This window comes from Molossus molossus, unplaced genomic scaffold (genome assembly GCF_014108415.1).
Source record: "Molossus molossus isolate mMolMol1 unplaced genomic scaffold, mMolMol1.p scaffold_m16_p_9, whole genome shotgun sequence".
Classification (NCBI taxonomy): Eukaryota; Metazoa; Chordata; class Mammalia; order Chiroptera; family Molossidae; genus Molossus; species Molossus molossus.
Window position 1 is genome coordinate 78,714,816 of NW_023425403.1, and position 20,272 is coordinate 78,735,087.

The 20,272-nt window shown below is 38.3% G+C and overlaps 1 protein-coding gene across 8 annotated transcripts in view; it reads left to right on the top strand.

The window, feature by feature from the left end:
- The first annotated feature begins 2,614 nt into the window (after positions 1-2,614).
- DIAPH3 (diaphanous related formin 3) overlaps positions 2,615-20,272 on the top strand; it is a 487,836-nt gene continuing 470,178 nt past the window's right edge. For all 8 annotated transcript variants that reach the window (XR_004958076.1, XM_036249888.1, XM_036249889.1 and 5 more), the window contains exons 1-2: positions 2,615-2,653; positions 9,800-9,898. Coding sequence is in view for 7 of the 8 variants with exons in the window: in XM_036249888.1 (XP_036105781.1) it covers positions 2,651-2,653; positions 9,800-9,898 (102 nt within the window). In the remaining variant the exon portion in view is untranslated. The remainder of the gene's footprint in view (positions 2,654-9,799; positions 9,899-20,272) is intronic.

A 20,272-nucleotide genomic window follows, 5' to 3' on the forward strand; every position in this document is an offset into this window, starting at 1 on the left:
GCATTATAATTCTGTTGAAATGCAGCACATGTTCTTTTTTGTGAAAGATCATGTAGATCGTAATGGGGATTATGTATGTGCCTATATAGTTTTAAAAACACAAGTCAAGCATTTAACAAATTGAGTTCTTTTAAAAGTCAGGCCATTTAAAAATATAAAAAAGCCATGGCTGGAAAAAAAAACAAAAACACCTTATGTGTTTTGTTTCTACACGAGTCACTCCTTGCTCTTTTTTCTGAATGTTATGAGTCCAACTCTCAGTTAAAAGGCTGTGCAACTTTAGGCCTTCAAAGGTATTTAAAAATAATGTTCCTGGACATTTACATCTTCTGGATTTTTCATTATACAACTTACATTCCCTACTTTTGGTCTGGAATTTACTCTCTGTATCTTCAGCTCATAAATCTTGCATGGGCTCTACTCTCACTTCTGTTAAAATTGTCTATTTTCACGATCTTTCTCTCTGTTTGCCATAACTTTTATGACATTTTCCTCAGGCAGCTCAAATTGGGATTTGGGAACGTATCACTTGTGTAAGGCCATGTTTTCTCTTTGTGGCGGCATACTATTCTAAATAGAATTTCAGCTTGATACTTTTCCTTTGGCCTTAGGTTTTAAGCATTAGGCCACCTAGCATGCTATTGTCAGATGTCGGCTATATTTCTCTTGTCGGAGAACCTTGAAGTGACCCATTGAGGTGTGATGGGGTTGTGGTTGGGTGATAACACTGGTTGGAGAATAAGAGAGGTGTGGTTCTCCAAATGCAATGGGCTGGAAATCTCTCTTGGCAGGAAAGCAGGCATTTGGAGGAAGGGACCCCCTATGCACTTTCCACTGTTCTTTTTTCTGTGAACTTGGGGTAGAATTGGGTTTAATTCTAGTAATGGTCTCTTGGATGAGACTGGGACCATAAGTCCTTAGATATTTCAGTCCTGCCCTGGTCCACACCCACTCTTAAGGACCTTTGGGCATGCATTTTCATTTCAAGGACTACAGATAGTGGTGGTTAAAAGCAAATTCTGTAGCCCAGAATTAAATGCTAACCCTTTTTTAATCCAGTATTATTACTTCTTTGTTCCTAATGTAACAGGTAATTCAGTCTGGAGCTTAGTGGTGTGGCAGGTGGCGAATGGTGTGGTCATTTATTTAGCTTTTTTTTTTTTTTCTGTACCAGATGAAGGAACATCTTGGTGAAAGGCTGAAGAGAATCTGGGATAGTGATTTACACTGTAATAGTTTTTGGAAGGTTTAAAAAAAACAACAGGTTTTTATTGATTTTAGAGGGAGAGGAAGGGAGAAGGGGAGAGAGAGAGAAACACTGAGAGAGAAACATCAGTCAGCTGCCTCCTGCATGCCCCCTGTTGGGGATTGAGCCCACAACCTGGGCATGTGCCCTTGACCTGGAATTGAACTAGTGACCTCTTGGTACATGGGTAGGTGCTTAACCATTGAGCCATACTGGGTGTACTACATTGTAACAGTGTTAATCTGGATCATCATTAAGGTAGATTCATGAGTGTAAAGGTGTACTCATTGCTAACACATTCTTCTATACTACACAAAATAGTACATACATCTGATTTTCTATTTAGGAAATACACTTGATCCTGTTTCTGCCCTGGTAAGACCCAATGCCACAATGAATAAGAGGAAGGGGAACTGGAAATTGATTCTAGCTACTGGGATGCAAAATCTTTCCCGACTCCGGAATTTATAAAACTTAGATTTGTTTTTTTTCTCCTAAATACTTTTTTGTTTGAACAAAACTTTGCAGGAAACTAATTTATTCCTTTTCTAAAGTGGCCTTATGTTTGTCTAGCAAGGAAATCAGCAAAAGGGTCCTCAAAGAAGCTAACAACGAAATTGAAAGTGTCTACTGTCACCACTAGTGATAAATCAAACTGATGTTAAAGATGCAGATACTTGTAGTATTCTCTTCCTTGTTTCTAGAATTGTTTAAGTTAATTAAGCCAGCAAAGTACTTCATTATCTACTGTGCTGCATGCTAATGGCAGATTTAAAGTTTCACTGTTTTATAATAGAAACAAATTTCAGAAAATTAGATTTAAATCTTTTTTTAAAAATCTTTAATTGACATTTTAGATAGGAAGGGAGAGGGGGAGAGGGAGAGAAACATTGATTGGCTGCCATACTGAGGATTGAGCGCGCAACCTGGGCATGTACCCTGACCGGGAATAGAACCAGCAACCTCTCAGTGCATGGGATGACGCTCAAGACACTCAATCCACTGAGTCACACTAGCTGGGCGTAGATTTAAATCTTTATATCTGTTGTGTTCTACGTTTATATACTTAATGATAATATTGTTACTTGGGAGAATATATTAATTGTACCACAGTTAGGTTTCTAATTTGGTTTGAAAATATGAGAAATTTTAGGAAACATTTGGTATTAACACATTCAGGGCAACTTTTGCCCATCTTATCAAGAAAGTGATTAAAACAATATATAATGCATTTTTATTAGACTGCCAGGAATTTAATTACATTCAACTTAGCACTGTAGAATTTTAAATGTACTCTATTAGCTAAAATTTTTCAAAGCTGTTATAAATTATTGATGGGATTGTTTTTTTGTTTTTTTTTTTTTTCATTTGCAGCATTTAAATATTAAGACGCTGACAGATGACATGGTAAGATTATTCTCAGTGTTCCTGTGCTGTGAATTTGAACTAACTGTGTGATGGTGGCATGCTGTGCTAACAGACTGCTAGAACCTGCACGCTTGGAAATGGACTGCTTTTGTTGCGCTAACATAAGAGGCAGAACTGGTAAAATACATTAAACTTTTGCTTTTAAATAGCAAAAGGGACTAGTTGATATGTTAGTTAAAAAAATTTGTAATTACAGATTGTTAGTCAACCTTGAATCATTTAAATCAGCTCTCATACTTCAAAAAGTGGTAAAATATAATAGCTAAAGACATGCCAGCTTTTCAGAAATATGTAGTTGCTAATTAAAAAAGACTAGAATAAAAACCATGTATTTTAAAAAATTTTACTGAAAAAAATAACGAGAACCCGGCAGCCTTAGTGTATGTTCTGCATTTTGAAAATAATAGACCATATAAGTAATTAACACTTCATAGCACCCTTACAGATTCTTGTATATTCAAGTAGATTATTCTGATAACTCTTTTTGAATATAATTCTTGGTTAATGGTAAAGGAGTAACAGCAAGAGCAAGACCCAAATAAACAGTAACACCAAAAATATATTCGCATGATATAGAGGACAAAGCATTTCACTCTACTGATCAAGTTTTGAATTCACATTCACCTGGTATCAAATAGGAAACAGAGTGCTTAAAACATAATAAGCATTCAGAAAATGTTTAGCACCCCTGATAATCCAAAGTACCACCTCAGACACTTAACCATATTAGGGCAAGGTGCATATGCAAATGTGAATGAGACATAGATCTTGACATGCAGATTTTATTATTTTTTTATTTTATTTTTTCTTTATTGATATTAGAGATAGAGAGGAAGGGGGAAGGAGAGATAGAAACATGGATGAGAGAGAACATTAATTGGCTGCCTCCTGCATGCGCCCAATTGTGGTTTGGGCCCACAACCTGGGCATGTGCCCTGACCAGTAATTGAACTGGCAACCTTTTGGTGCATGGGTTGATACTCAACCAGTAAGCCACTTTGGCCGGGCGACATGCAGATTTTAAAAAATTGAATTAGGTTTCTATGTTTTATTCCTGTGTATTATATCTAAGAAAAGGGTATTTAAACTTTCCAGCATGACATTTATTTCTCAAGTGATAGTATTTAGACAATGGTAGCAATATAGAGCACTTATGCAAGTTATGTCTAGACTTCCTCACCCTGCGCGGCTCATGTCCTCATTTCACCCCTGCGTGCACTGAGGCTAACAGGGTGAGTTGGTAGCTCTCTCAAGTGTGTGCAGCTGGCAAGTTGTGCAGCCGTGGTTTGAATCTTGTTCCATTTAGCCCAAACCCATGCATTTCCTCTGCCAACTTAGCTTTCAAATGGCTTCTTAAGGCCGGTAATAAAACCATCTGCAGTTTTGATGTTTGAACTTTTATGGGAATACAGTGGTATGTTTGTAACAGCCTTATTGAGCTATAATTCACATACCATATATTTCATCCATTTACAGCATACATTTCAGTGGTTTTTAGTATATTCGCAGAGTTGTGAAGCCATCACCACAATCAATTGTAGAACATTTTCATCACCCAAAAGGAAACTTCATACCAGTAAACAGTCCCTTCCCAGTTACCTCCATCTCCCCCAGCCCTAGGCAGTCGCCAGTCTGCTTTCTATCTCTTGATTTGCCTCTTCTGAATACTTCATATAAATGGAGTCGTATGATATGTCATCTTTTGTGACTGAAGTTTTTACTTAGCATAATGTTTTCGAGGTTCATCCAGGTTGAAACATATATCAGTACTTCCTTTCTCTTGATGAACAGTATGCTCTGCGGTGATATTTTTGAGGTTTGTTTCCATTTTATGGGCAGTCTATATTTTCCCCGCGTTCACTCAGTGCTCTTGCCTTTGTTATACCCTTATGAAAGGACTGTCCTAGCACAGTGCAGCCCATACTCTCTGGAAACAGTCACGTCTACGGAGTTGCTTAACAGGCTACCCTAGGAGCCCTCTTGCTCTGACTTTACATTAATAGATGGGTTCCCCTCAGTGAAGACTTTCTTCATCTTTCTCCATCCTGTGTTGGTTCCTCCCCTCCCCCCTCATCCTTGCAGCTGGCTGTGGTAAGGTCCGAGCTTTTGGGTTGTTATGTAGTGCCCTGTGCATGTTTTTATCAAGGCAGCACATCGTTTATGATCTGTCTTTCTCAGCTGAAAGCTTTTGAAGATGGAGACAATATGTTAGTAATATTTCCAGGCATGTTCTCTGGCACTTGCTAAGCATTTTCATAAGTTCTTTGTTGAGGGACTGAAAGAATGAAGCACTGTTTTGATAACCTGCATGGTATTGTGGATTCTTAGATCTGTGCAGGCTGGGCCCAGGTCAGGCTTCCCAGAGATGGGGTCTTTTTTTTTTTTTAATCCTTACCCAAGGATAGTTTTCCACTGATTTTAGATAGAGCGGAAGGGAAGAAGAGAGGGAGAGAGAGTGAGCGAGTAATGTCAACATGAGAGAGACCCATCGATTGGCTGCCTGCTGCATGACCTCAACTAGGGCTGGGGATCGAACTCACAACCCAGGTACATGCCCTTTACTTGGAATCGAATCTGAGACCCTTTGGTCCAAGGGCTGACACTCTAACTGCTGAGCCAAACCAGCCAGGGCTAGTCTTGCTGTTGTACAGGGTAGAGAAGCTTTGAGAGGGACCTGCTGTCAGTCTTTCTGACTGCCGGCCCGATCGCTGCCTGTTGCCTGCCCCTGCCTTCAGCTTAGGAGTACACATGACCGTCTCTCCTGATTTGCTTGTTCTCCCTCTTCACATTGACTCACTGGCTGAACCGCCCTCTCCCCAGCTCTCCCTGTTGTTCTCTTCTGATCTGTGCTTTATTTAGCCTGGCTTTTGAGTGGCCAAGGCTTGAGCCCAGAAAAGGATGGACAGAGTCTGGTGTGGGCGTTGGACCGTGGTTGTGGAGCTTAGAGAATAAGCATAGCTGCCTTGAACAGGAGACACTGACAAGTAAGGGTTTTCTTACTCACTGTTGATTGGATGCTGTGTGGAAGGAGCATTGGATTTGGAATCAAATGACTTATTGAAAGACAGAATTTCACCACTTCTTAGCTCTGTGACCTTGGCAGATCCATTATATATTCGCTTATTTGTAAGGAATGACTAATTACACCTTCTGCCTTTCTCATAGGGTTTTGGTGTGTTTTACTTAAGCCCAAGTAGGCTGAACTGTGGCATTTAGTTCTGTCCCCTTTTAACCCCTTTTAAAAATACTTCCTGATGGACAGAGAGCGAGGTGGTGTGACGCGTTTGTAATTGAGGCCTACAGGGCAGGTGTGTTTTAGGTCAGTGCAGAGCTGTGAGGCGGGCAGGACAGCTGGATAATTTGAGAGCTCTTTAAACTATTTCTGGTGAGTTAGAGCTCTGGGGAGCATTGCTTCTGAGTGGTGCGTCCATGTATGCTGGCATTTGTTTTCTAACTAAAGGTTGTCACCACCACAACTGTTGCGTGTGTGCTTTCAATCTAGAACATCTTAATGTGAATAGCCTTTTGGGCAGAACTTGAGAGAAGGCATCTAAGTGTGGCGCCTGCAGTGGTCATACATCTGAATAACAGGGTTTTTAGAAACATTAAAAAGAAACATCCTTGGAAGCATTAATATTAAAAACCCATTTCTTTATGTTGCTTCGTTAAAGGACTGCGAAAGTACTTCACCTTTTAAAGTTTTTTTTCTATCAGAATTTAATTTCACAGGACACTGATTAAAAGAATGAAGTAGTACAATAGCATGAGGTCCCTAGGCAGAGTTAATATGTGTTTGTTTATTCTCAGAGGAAGGGAGAGGGAGAGAGAAACATCTATATGAGAGCAGAACAGAGATCTCCTTCCTCCTGCATGTTCCCTACTGGAAATTAAGCCCAAAACCCAGGCATGTGCCCTGACCGGGGTATCAAACTGGCAGTTTTTCATTGCATGGGATGACACCCAGCCAGCTGGGTCACACCAGCCAGGGCCAGAGTTAATGTTTTAAACAGTGTACATTCCATAAATATCTGAGCATCCACTATGGATAAAGTGCAGCCCAAGGCGCAAAGGTAATACAAAGATGAAAAAAGTCCTTGAGTTGACCACCTTCCATTGTTATAGCTGGGTTGAAAAGAAAGCTTTCCTTGTAGAGATAAAAGCTTAGGGGGAGGATAGGAGGGAAGACACGTTTGAACAGGCAAGCTGGAAGAAATTGAATGAGGACATCACAATGCTGAGTGTTCATCTCAGTGTCCACTGAGTATTTCTGCTGTCCAGGAGTTGGGTTTGCCTTGCTTTTTCTCCTACTTGTCCCTTCCTCACAACCACTTGTTGGAAGTACAGTGCTCCTACTGATGGTCTCTTATTTTTTCCCACTGACTTCAGTGTTGCTCTTGTAATTCCTTGTTTGGCCTGTCAGCACTGGTTTTCAGACGTTGACTAGGACCCACAGTAAGAAATACATTTTATTTTGTAGCCCGGCACACACATACATACAAATTCTCTCTCAGCTGAAACATGTTTTAAGAAACAGTATTTAATGTTTCTAAGCATAATAAACTTGGATCTTTTCCTTTCCAGTCTTTTCCATTCCACTGCGCTCCTCTCCATTCCATTAAAAAGAAAAGAAAAACAAGAAAAAAAAGTGATCCAATCCACTCCATTGATTTCATGACCCACAGATAGTTCACTGTTCTAGCTAGAAAAACAGACAGTGGCCTATGTAGCAATAGAGGCATTTCTGAGATCCTGTTTCATTGCCTTTCAAGGAATTTGTTCATATCTGTGTTGTTGAATTACATGAGTTGTTTGTAATATTTTCTTGTCCTTTAAATGTAGGATCTGTGTTGATCATCTTCTTTTCCTGTCCTGATAGTGATAGTTTGTGCTTTGTCCCCCCTCACCTCACTGCCCGCCCCCCCCCATTAGTATGACTAGAGGTTTGCCAATTTTACTGATCTTTCAAAAGAACAAGCATTTGGTTTCAGACATTTTCTTTATAGTTCTTTAGTTTTCATTTATTTTATCTTTATTATTTCCTTCCTCTTGCTTTATTCTATTTGTTTCTTTCTTTTTTTTTTTTTTTATCCTCACCTGAGGACATTTTTCCATTCTTTGTTCAGGTAGAGTGGGAGGGAGAGAGAGGGACAGAGAGAGAGAGAGAAACATCGATGTGAAAGGAACACATCGAGTGGCTGCCACCCGCACAACCCACCAGGGCCAGGGACAACTGCAACTGAGGTACGCGCCCTTAGCGGGAACCGAACCCAGGTCTCTCAGGACCGCAGGCCGACGCTCTAACCGCTGAGCCAAACCGGCCAGGGCTCTATTTGTTTCTTAAGGTGGAAGCCTAAATAATTGATTTGAGACTTTTGTTGTCTGATATACGAATTTTATGCTATAAATTTCCCTCAGAGAGCTACGGTGTCATTTTCTGATTTCTAATTTCCTGTGGGTTTTTTTTTTCTTTGATCCTTTGGTTATTTAGGTACATGTTGTTTAATTTTCAAATACTTGAGTTTCCTGATATCTTTCTATTACTGATTTGTAATTTAATTCCCTTGGCCAGAGCTCATAGTTTGTGTGGTTTCAGTCCTTTTCATTTTTGAATCTTGCCTTCGGTCTGAGAATGTGGTCCCTCTTGGTGAATGTTCCATGTGCACTGTATTTGTTAAAACTGGTCTGTCAATAGTAAGTAGGTCAAGTTGGTTGATAGTGTTGTTCACATCTTCTATATTTCTGATTTTTCTGCCTGTATGTTCTGACAATTATTGAAAGAGAAGTGTTGAAGTCTCCAAATATAATTTAGGGTTTTAAAATTATCTTTTCACTTCTGTCAGTTTTTTGCTTCATTTTTTTGAAGCTTTCAATCAAGTGTATATACATTTAGGATTGTTATGAATCTTTTATTATTATGCAATGACCATTTTTATCCTAAGTGATATTCATTAGTTTTTAGTCTTTGGAAATTTACCGGATTCTCTGCTCTGCTTGATCCAGTTTTCTCCTTCCTGTTTGAAAAATGAAGATTTTATTGGCTATTGGTTTCATATCCCTCTGACCTTTCCTTTTCTATCTCTCTTGTGTGTGTGTTTCCTTTGCCTATTGAACTATTATTTCTCAGGTTTCTTTCCTAAAGCCACTGCTCTCCTCTGTATACAGTGCCTGATCTGGGTAATCAACTTAGTCTATAGCTCTGTCTATGACCTTTTCTTCAAGTTGAGACGTTACTGCATTAGCTTCTAAATGCCTTGGTATGGATGGATGTCTCCTCTGTACTTGAAACTCTACATGCCCCAAAATTTAACCCTTCACTTTTCTCTTACACTTGTTTTTATTTCTCTGTTCTCCTAAAAGGTAGCTTCACCCTTCTAATGTTTCCTTTTGTAAAAAAAATTTTTTTTTTCTTTATTGATTTTGGAGAGAGAAGAAGGGAAAAAGAGAGAGAAAGAAACATTGATGAGAGAGAACATTAACTGGCCACCTGCTGCACGCCCCCCCACTGGGGATCGGGCCCACAACCTGGGTATGTGCCCTGACCAGGGATCGAACTGGTGACCTCTTGGTGCATGGTTCAACACTCGGCCCCTGAGCCACACCAGTCGGGCTCTAATGTTTCTTTTCTTATTATTTCTTGAATCTGTTTTCTTCTCTGAATTCCTTCTATTTGAGCAATAGTTCTTTATTATTTCTTGTTCGGATTCACAACTTTCTTTTGTTCTCTAAAAAATGCCATCTTTCTGCACAGCAACCAGAGTGACTTGTGTAAATTGCATCTCTGACCATATTTTACCCGGTTGGAAACTGCTTAATTGCACCTGTTATCTATAGATCAAGCCCAAGCTCTTTAACATGGCACATGAGGCCTCTGTGGTAGGAGCCTGCTTCTCTAATTAGATATATGTTTCTCACCAACATGCAGGAACCTTCTAGGGAATAGAAAGATGTGAGGTAAGTTGTTTAGAGAATTTACTTAGAGAATGTAAAAACATGCTGATTGGGAGAAGACGTGTGAAGTGATAGTAAGGACCATGCAATTATTAGCCGTGTTCCGAATGTTACCTTTATAAGCACATTTAATTTTTCAAGCAAGCCTCTGAGTACGCATTATTCCTGTTTTGAAAGATGGAGAAACTGAGCCAACAGAGGTTAAGTAACTTGTTGCAAGTCACGGGGCAGCCAGGAAGCTCTGGCGACTGGCCCCAGAGAACAGGATCTTTAAAGGTGAGTCATACTGCCACCTAAGTGCTGTTTCAGTCTCCACCGAGAGTGCCAGTGTTAAATCTCAAAGTGTGTCTTGTTATTTTTTCTTTTTTCCTTAAGGCCATCTCTATGAGACTTCTGATCTTTAAACTGACGAGGAAAAAGTATATCTTAGCCGTTGATTTTAATCCTGAGAGAGAGATAATTGTAAAGACACTGTATCTAAGAAGTTTTCTCTGATAAGAAATGAACTATTTTGAATATTTCTAGTTAACATAACTGAGAAAGGTTTATCCCAAAGGAATAGTGATGTGTGTCACTGAGATGGCAACAGGTAAAGGATATGAGGTTATTTAAATGGCAAAGGCATGGAAAGACTGTATGGAAACACCTTCACAGATCTAGCAACTGCAGTCTGCTCCCAGATAAGAGTGTAGGCTTCCCTGGTGCCCCTTAGAGTTCCCCATGGTGAATGGGGTCCTAGAGCCACTGAGGATGTCACCTGGTCTGGCCGTGGGTTCTGGCGAGTGCTTTCAGAAGCTGTCCCTGTTCTCTGTGGGCCTCTGGACTCACTCCGTATAACTAGCGGCTACCAGAAAACTCCAGCACATTCCTGGGTGTTTTCTGTGAGATTGGTTCATGCAGAGAGATGAGTTCTCCAGGTGAACGTGCCTAACAGGACTGGTCTTGTCTACCTGCAGACTCTTCCTGTACCTAGATGCGATTTGTCTTGTATATATGCTAAATTCAACATCATACATATATAAAGAAAAGAAAGGAATTTTGTTATGAACATGTGCCTAACTTTTAAGTCAGTTAATAAAACAAATCATTAGCTTTAAAAAAGAGCTCAACTTAGAATATTTATTTGAAATAATATATTATTGGCCTGGTAGGATATAAAGCTTTTATACTATAATTTAAGTTCATTTTGCATTTTTATGAACTTACTATATTTTTTTGGTAAGTGAAAATCAATGATAATATTTTCCACAATTTTCTTGTAGAACTGTATACTCAAAATATACTTTTTTCTGTGTGAAGTAGACAGACAGTATGGACTGGGACAACTGAATATATGTGGTAAAATACATCAAAACAAGTTCTATAAAATTTAAACTATTCACTAAGTCAGGTGGGCCTTTCTGAACCCATTAATATGAGTTAATTAGAACTTCCTGTACTTAGATTTTCAGTAGTAACACTTAAGTACTATCTTAGGATCTTTAAATATTTATGAAATAGTTTAGAGAGCTTCTCTTCAAATCAGTACAAACTTGGGAATAAGATCAAGAGCTCTCAGTGTTGAATATACTAAGATGTAGTAGGGTGTGCAGACTTGTTTATTCATCCTTTCCATTCATTCATTAAACATTTATTGAGTGCCTAGTACTATTCTAGGGATACAATGATGAATAAGACTTTCTCTCCTCTGGGGACAGTGCGGACACAGATGTGTACACAGCCACGACACATTTGAGTGCAGTATGATGGGGCTGGAACAATAGCGCATGGGGTTCAGTGGAGTCATAAGGTCAACTTCAGTCTTGGGGACAACTTCCTGGAGAAGGTGACTTCAGCTGAATTTTGGAGGACGAGTTGGAATCTAGGCTGGCACGGGGACAGTAACTTTTTTCTCTAACAATTTTACTTCCTGGATGTCAACTGAATGGATTCCTAGTGGAAGTGCGAGATTGGCAAATAGAAAGCAATTGTTGATGTCTCTGAAACATTTTCATGAATAGGTACTATTGGTCTATTTTTTAAAAATAAACTGTAGTAGTCATTTATAGAGCTAATTTATATTTGCTTTTAAGTATAGCATTCTGTAATATTTGAATATATTCATTTATCATTATACTTTGAGTAGATGTGGGTAGATAGAACTTAAACTTTTTTGACTTAAAAAAAAAAAGGCTTTGGCTGGCTGGTGTGGCTCAGTGGTTGAGCGTCGACCCATGCATCAAGAGGGTACCACTTCGATTCCCGGTCAGGATACATGCTCAAGGTTGTGGGCCCAATCCCTAGTGGGGGGCATGCAAGAGACGGCCAATCAATGTTCTCTCTCATCAGTGTTTCTATCTCTCTTTCCCTCTCACTTCCTCTCTCCCTAAAATAAATAAAAGAAAAAAAAATTAAATGACTTTGTGCTCTTTTCCTTTGAGTGGAGGTTTTCCTGACTATCTTACTCTAGGGTATTACAACAGAAATTCATGCTTGTTGTTAGTGAAGTGGGCTGCTCTTTGATCGGTGTTGGAAGAGTCTTGGTTTTCTTATTGAATATATAAAAGTCATAACACCTGGCATTCTTCCCGATATTGTTGAGAAGGACTTAGAAGGCAAGAAGTAGTGGCATCTGTCCCAGCTATGGAAGATAGAAAGCTTTATTAATTCATTAATTTACTTAACAAATATTAAAAGAAGGCACACTACATACTTAGGACCATGCTATGTTCTAGGAATGGTTTAGTGAATGAAAGAACAATTTCTGTTCTCAAGGACTTACACCCTATTTGAGTAAATATCTATGATACGAGGCAGTTTCAGAGTAGTATACATACTATTCTGTAAGCGAGCAAGCCCTAGGTCTGCAGAATCTGTCTTGAGTCAGGAAGTCTCCTACATGACATGTAGCTCAAATGGAGAGCTAAAGATTGAGTTGAAATTCTCTAGATTAAGTGGGTGGAACATGAGTTGTGGATGTGAATGGGTTCTAGGCACAAGAAACAGCATTGGCACATTTAGGAGACTAGGTTACTCATTACATTTAGGTCATTGAATGTAAGGGTGGTGGAATGGTGAAGAGGTAGTCTGGAGAGGAAGTGAGATTCCCATTAGGATGAACTTTGAGCAGTGTTAAGATATTTGAATGTCATCCTCTGAGTAAAGGTTGAAGGGTTTTGAGCACAGGAATGTGGGACATGAAGATCAGAATTATGTCAGCATAGAGAACAGCTCCAGGGACTGTAGGGGTAGACAGGCAGTGAAGATAGAGAGGCAATTTAGGAGACTGCAGCAATTATCCACGTGGCCTGAACTAGGGTAGTGGCAGTAGGGACAGAGGAGATGAATTAAGATACAGTCCACATGGTTTGATGATTTATATTTCCTTATTAATTTTTATTAGTTACTACAGTTCAACTCACTTTCCTGCTGACCTGCATCAACATCAGAAATCATAATGAATACACATCATCAGCAAGCACCTAGAGGCTTCTCTCCCTGTGCAGGTCTGCTTTTTCTTCTCATCTGACGTTCTCTCTCTACTCCCCCAGCCTCCCAAACCCTCCTACTTTGCCCTTCGGATCTCAAAGCCTGTCACTTTGATTGTTTGCTTTCCTTCTTGCTTTATAGAAACCTAGATGTTTTTTGAAGGTTTTACTTTCCTGGTATCTTCTTTCTTCAAATGCTTCTAGCCCTTTTTAAGCATTTCTGTGCATTTCTCCTAGTTGGTCTTAACTGTAGGTTTTCCTGTCCCTCCCACTGAGTCATTGAAGGCATTAGAACTTGAGTTACTTTCTTCTTCTCCACCACTATTTCTGGTACTATTCCACATCTACCTACCAGGGGTTCTTAACCTGGTGTTCATGGACCGCCAAAGGGTTTGTGGTAGGATCTGTGGTGCCTTTGAATCCTTGAACTTGAACAGGAAAATATTACATTTTTTATTTTCATTAACCTTTAAGTGAAATTTAGTATTTTTAAAACATAGGAATAGTGGTATTCCCTCCCCCCCCCAGTAGGATTTGCCTATGACTTTATCACCACTGAAATCACAGATGTTTTAAAAACATATTGTAGTTAATGAAGATATTTCAAAATAGGGTTTACATTCAACACTGTTGAAATTAGACTTTTTTTTTTTTACCTCTTGTTATGTAACACATTCATGAAGATGAATATATATTACTATATTACAATTATTTAAACATATTTTTATAACCCCATTTTATTTAGTTTTCTTTGTAATTTTGGGCATTTAAAAGTATTCTGTGAGGATCTCTGTATTAGTCATCTGTTGCCATATACTAAATTATCCCAAAACTTAGTGGCTTAAAACAGTAATAAACACTTAACATTTCACAGTTTTTTGGGTCAAAAATTTGGAAGCATCTTAGCAGGATGAATCGGGTTTTGAGATCTTTGTGAGACTGTCCTTAAGACATTGGTTCAGGCCTCAGCCATGTGAAGCTTTGATGGGGTGGAGAACCTCTGTCCAGGGAGGCTCCCTTGTAACTGGCAAGCTGGTGCCAATCACTGCTGGGTGGGCTCAGTTCCTCTGCTGAGTGTTCCCCAAGATATTTCCAGTTCCCACCTGGCACCCTACATAGATTACAATATTATTGACTGTATTTTCTATGCTGTACTTTTAGAGCATAATTATGTTTATTTAGTATTAAAATACTATATGAAATCTTAAATGTGAACAAATTATTGTAAATAGGTGTTTTTAAGAAATTGCAGGAAGTGTTAAATTTTCAAAGACGCCTCTAACTATGGAACTTTTTATAATAGCGTTACAACAAACTTAAAGCTGGAAAAGTCCATTTGTAACATTTAGGAATATTGAGTTAGGATGCGGGAGTAGGTGGGTTGGTGGGGATTGTCACTGAGTGATCAGATTGTGGTCTGTGGGTGGGATGGTTAGCTTTTCACACCTGAAACAATGAATGGCCAATTCCCCCACTATCATGTCTTTGTACCAGTGATGTCAGTAGCATTTTAGTAGATACTGTGCAACAGGCAAGCATACTCTTTAGCTGGTAACGGGCCGTCTGCTGTAATTCTCACTCCTGTCAGCCTCACAGGGTTCCCTGACGTACCCTCTTTCCACAGCCTCTCTTGAGGTTCATTCTCCTCCCTAGAATAAATCACTCGTTCCTATTGTTGCTAATTCACATGGCTGATTTTCTTGGAGGTGTTTATAGTATTTTACCTTAATTTTTAATTAGTTCTTTATCATACATTTTCCCCTCAGGTGGTGAACGTCTATCTGCCATTTTAGAGACTGGCTTCCACAGTGACTAAGATGGTTGATGGTTTGTGGAGCATGACACTTACATTTTAATGGGAGAGAGTCAACAATTATAAAATAAATGAAATAATTACAGGCTTTCTTAAGTCCTCTGAAAGGACAGAAAAGGGGAATAAACTTGCTGTGACAGAATGGGTGCATGTGTGCTACGCTGAGTGGCCAGCCCAGGCATTCCAGGCGTGTAGCCCCAGGTGGAAGGGTCAAGAGCAGTTTTATTTACTATGAACAGTGCACTGTGACAGATACTATTGTCAAAGGTTTAAGTAGCTTGGTTAGGGTAACACAGCAAGCAAGAGGCTAGGCAGGATGCGGAAGTCAAACTCCAGAGCCACGTATTTAGTCACCAAGCTGCTTGCTTAGTAATACAGCTAATTAAAAGGTAAAGCTATTTAAGCTGTTAACGTTTTTCCTCTTCACTTAAATATAGTATAAGATTGCATGGAAATTGATAATTCCAATAATTTTTTTTCTGGATTTCAGCTATACATTTATAAAAAATTGATTCTGTAATTACATTGAACTTTATTTGCTTAATAATTCTTTTTGATTGCATGAAAATACCTATTACCTTCAGGGTTCTAAGGAAATGTGTTTACGATCATACAGAGTTTCCCAGACTTTTCAAGTTGTAAGGTGAATGGAATACTATGCAGCTATTAAAAAGAAGGATCTTGTACCCTTTGAGACAGCATGGAGGGACCTGGAGAGTATTATGCTAAGTGAAATAAGCCAGTCAGAGAAAGACAAGTATCACATGATCTCACTTATATGTGGAATTTAATGAACAAAATAAACTGACAGACAAAATAGATCCAGAGACAGGAAAGTGTGCCACAGACTGATGAATCTCAGAGGGAAGGGGAGAGGCAGGATGGGTGGGAAGAGATTAACCAAAAAAGTTATATGCATGTATGTATAACCCATGGACACAGGTAATAGTGTGGTGAAGGCATGGGGGTGGCAGGAGCGGGGTCGAGGGGGTCAGTGGTGGACAAAAGGGGGGCATCTGTAATACTTTCAAAAATAAAGATACATTAGAACAAAAAGATGAATAAGTATATCTTCCTTTTGCTTTAAGTGAAAAAGTACTTCTGTTAGTATTTAAAATGTTTTAAGAGTTAAAAATTGTATTTTCACTGTTACTGCGTTATGTTATAGCTAAAAATCTAGATAGTTTATAAGAGCCTGTTTTTTGTTTAATTAATTTTATTTAAACTGTCATTACTGATTACCAGTGTGAGATAATACTCAGTAGGGTGCTCATTTAACTTCCCCTGAAGATAAGTGATATTAATTTATAAAACTCAGAACACCCCAGACACAGCTGTAGCCATATTAATTAAGTATGGTGTACTACCTCTAAATAGCATTATAATAGAATTCCCTCAGTCTTCTTTCTGTGTGTTTAACCAATTCTTCAACAAAGGCAAATTGTTTATGTTCTTCATGAGTTTGGGTTGTTTCTAGCTCATCTTTGAGAGAAGAATTTTAAATAAAACTAAAACTAGCTACACAAGTGCACACATTGTAAAAGACATACTTCCAACCACATTGCCAAAGACAAAATAACAACCATTTACCGTCAGTATGATGTGGATTTCTATTGTGTTTTTACGTACAACAGTATTTTAAAAGTTTGCTTTTATGTTCTATTGTGCCTTGCTTTAAGCAAATAGTATGTGCAGTTCTATGAAACATAAATTAATGATTTTTTTTTCATTTATAAGTGGAGACAGTGTCATCCTTTCAAAAAATTTTTTAGAACATTTTAAATGATTTGATAGTAAAATTCACTTTGCACCTAGCTTTGTAGGAGTGTCTTGATTACACAACATCTACCTGTAGTGCTCAATAGAGCATTACATACCTGGGAACACTTACTTTAAGCCTGAGGTGTTCAACAAATTCAATTTACTGTTCTAGTATAGGAGGAAGAATTATATTTATTTTTCTCCTATGGCTCCTTCCTTATTTTCTCTTTAATGCCTTCAAATCAGGGAAAATAGATAAAAGCATTGTAATGAAATTATGAAACACTGATCTTTTGTATCTCGTTTTACTATTTGGACCTTTGAAGATGTAGAAGCTAGAAGAAGGATATGCTAATTTATCCTATCTTGCCTGTAGCTAGCTATGCTAGTGGTAATGTGCAAATTTGTTTTTCCACTTGGATAAAATCCAGCCTTCCCCAGAGTTTAAGTGCCAAGCCTATGGGGGAGGTATGCTAATTCTATTTTATTATTGTTATATAAATTCTGATATTGTTTATTGATACAAATGCAATTCTAGTAGAAACATAATAGGTTGATTCCCCCTCCCCCCCACCCCCCTTTATGCTATTTTATATATCAACTACTATGAAATTTTAATGTATAAATGGTTTGGAGCTTGTCCTTTATTATTTAGACATGCAGTTTCCTCATTGTAAGGAGGACACAGATGCTTTCAGCCTGATGCTGCAGCTCAAGCTCTTAGCACAGTACCCAGCATATAGAAGAGACTCAGCAAATATTAGCCATTGTCATTTCTGTGACATTTAACAATTTTTTTTTAAAGAAAGGTTGTTTTTGTTTTTTTGGTGGAAGCTAAAAATTTTATTTCTTCTACCACTGATGGAACCATTAAGTTTTGGAATCACAAAATCAATTTGTGAATTGCTTAAGCTTACTATTCCTGTTCATTGACATGTTTACATTTATAATATTGATGTTGTATTAATGATGTTTTGCTTAATTTCATGTCATAAGTTAAGCATATTAATCAAGTTACACTTTTGTGGTATGTGAAGAGGAGTCAGCATAGATTTTACGCTGAGGGATTGATGTTACTTAAGTGATGACAGTGAAGTGGTAATTCAGAAGACAGGTGGAGTAACCAGTCTCACGTCTTAAAAACAGGTTTTTTGGTGTCTCCTGGTTTTTTGAAACGAATATGAAGAGTTGGGGGTACCGATGTACATAAGGACAGTAACTCCTGGAAATATATTGACCGGAAGACAATTTTATGTTTCTGGGTTATGCCAAAGTAGAGCATGTTTATTTTGCTGAGTTAGAGGTCCCTTTTCTCTGCCACTACTGTATAGTACATTGTATACTTGCTGTGTTTTCTATATAGCTATATAATTACCTGTGTATGTGCTTGTCTCCTTTACTGGGTTGTTAGTTATTTATGTCCTAAATAGCTCATTTTTTTTTTGTATTGCCAACATCAAACAGAAGACCCCTCCGAGGTTCTTCATTTCATTTTGTAAATCTGGAATTCCGTTTGGTATTTTCTTGTTGACCTCGAAAACTTCTTTTGACATTTTTGTAATATAGGTCTGCTGGAGACCGATTCTCTCAACTTTTGTGTGTCTGAAAATGTCTTTATTTTGCTTCTATTTATGAAAGGTATTCTCACTGGTCATAAAATCTCAGGATGACAGTATTTTTGTTTGGGTACTTTAAAGATGCTATTCCATTGTCTTTTGTCGCCATTGTTCCTGGTGAGAAATGAGTTATCATTTGTATCATTTTTCTCATGTACACATAATGTCTTCATTTCTCTGCCTGCATTTTTATGATTTGCCCTTTATTTTCCTTTAATAAGGAAAAAATATTAAGTATTTTTAATTTTCAACAGTTTGACTAGGAGGTGCCTAGGTAGCTCTTTTATTATTATTTTTTAATCAATTAGAACCAACCTCCTAAAATATGTTTTCTGTACCACTTCTCACTCTGTCTTCTGGGCCCCATTACACTTGTGTTACAATATTTCATATTGTATCACAGAACTTTGTTGCTATGTTCTTTCTTTCCTTTTTTTCTCTTTGTTTCAGTTTTGATATTTTTCTTGATCTGTGTTTAGGTTCGCCAGTTCTTTCCTTAGCAATATTTAGGTTCTATTAAGCCCATCAAATGAATTCTTCACTTCTGATACATTTTTTATTCTAAAAGACATTAAAAGTAAGCTTCCATGACCTTGCTGAAATTCCCCATCTCTCATGCATGGTGTCCACTCTTTTCATTAAATCCTTTATCCTTTATATCCTTTGTTATTTTTATAAATCTTATTTTAAATAGTCTGTCTGGTTATTCCACCATCTGGGCCATCTCTGGGTCTGCTTCTTTTGACTAGGGGACACGTTTTCTTGACCTTTGTGCGTCTCGCAATATTTGATTGTATAGTGGCCATTTAAAAAAAATTATAGTAGGGATTAAATAATATTTGCTTCCAAAGAAAGGTCATGCCCTTCTTTTAGCTTGTTAGAATGGGGCTGAGTCAGTGCGCTCTCTGGTGGAGCTGGGTTTGGCTTCCTTGCTGCTTTACTTTTATTCAGCTCATTTGTGGCCTCAAATGATTTACGGGCTTGGGATCCGAGCAGTAACGAGATTCTAGCTATTTGTTTTTTTGGCTTTGCAACTGAACTACTAGCTTTCAGAACATAGGTAATTTTGGATTAAAGTCCTGATGCCCATTTGTAGGGTTATGGTAGAGGTTTTTTTTGTGTTTGTTTCAGTTCCATTTCTGGCTCTGTTTCTTTAGGAAATCTCCCTCTGACATGATGACAGCTACCCTGTATGTTCTAAAGGCCTAGAATGTGTTACTGGGATTCCTGTCAAGTCATATGTTTGAGCAAGAGACTCCCGAGGGCAGCTTTCCACTGGGATAGACCTCTCATGCCTCAGGGAGCATCTTGTTCAGCTTTCCTACCCTCCCCACCCACTGGCATGCTACCCCATGGAGATAAGGGGAGGAGCTGGTAGTGGGGTGCAGACTTGCTCCCTGGCTGGGACTTTGTGATTGGAGCTCCTTGGAATTCTAGTCTCTCGTGCCGGTACCCCTGCTCCTGGCAATAGTAGTTCATTAAAAACTTGGTTTTTCTTTATCCTTAACTACTTTTCAGCTGTTTGTCAGTGATGAAAGCAGCCTTTTACTTCTTGATAGTTAGAGGTTTTGTGTCCTCAGCTCCCTGATGGGTTGAAGTCAACAGCTATGACAGTTTTGTAGTTTTTGTGGCTTGTTTTGGTCGTCAGGGTGAGAGCAGTGGTGTCTTGTGACTATCTAAATCCTACTGGAAGCTGTCATGTTCTTAGTGCTTTAATGTTTAGGTCATGTTACATGGGCCATGTGTGAGTATAGTATTTAGTATTTTTCCTAGGCATTATCTTCATGTAAAGACCTATTTTGAAAGATAAGCATTACTATCTTTGTATCATTATTTGAAGACATTGTTTTGTTAGTGAAGTGACTTGTTCTTTTAAGCTGAGAATTTCAGGTCCATATTTCTTTAATGGGTCATTAAATATTGTATTTTTCATACTTCATTTCTGTGATGATAGAAATGTTTTTAATAAAAAATTTTTTTTTTCCTTTATTGA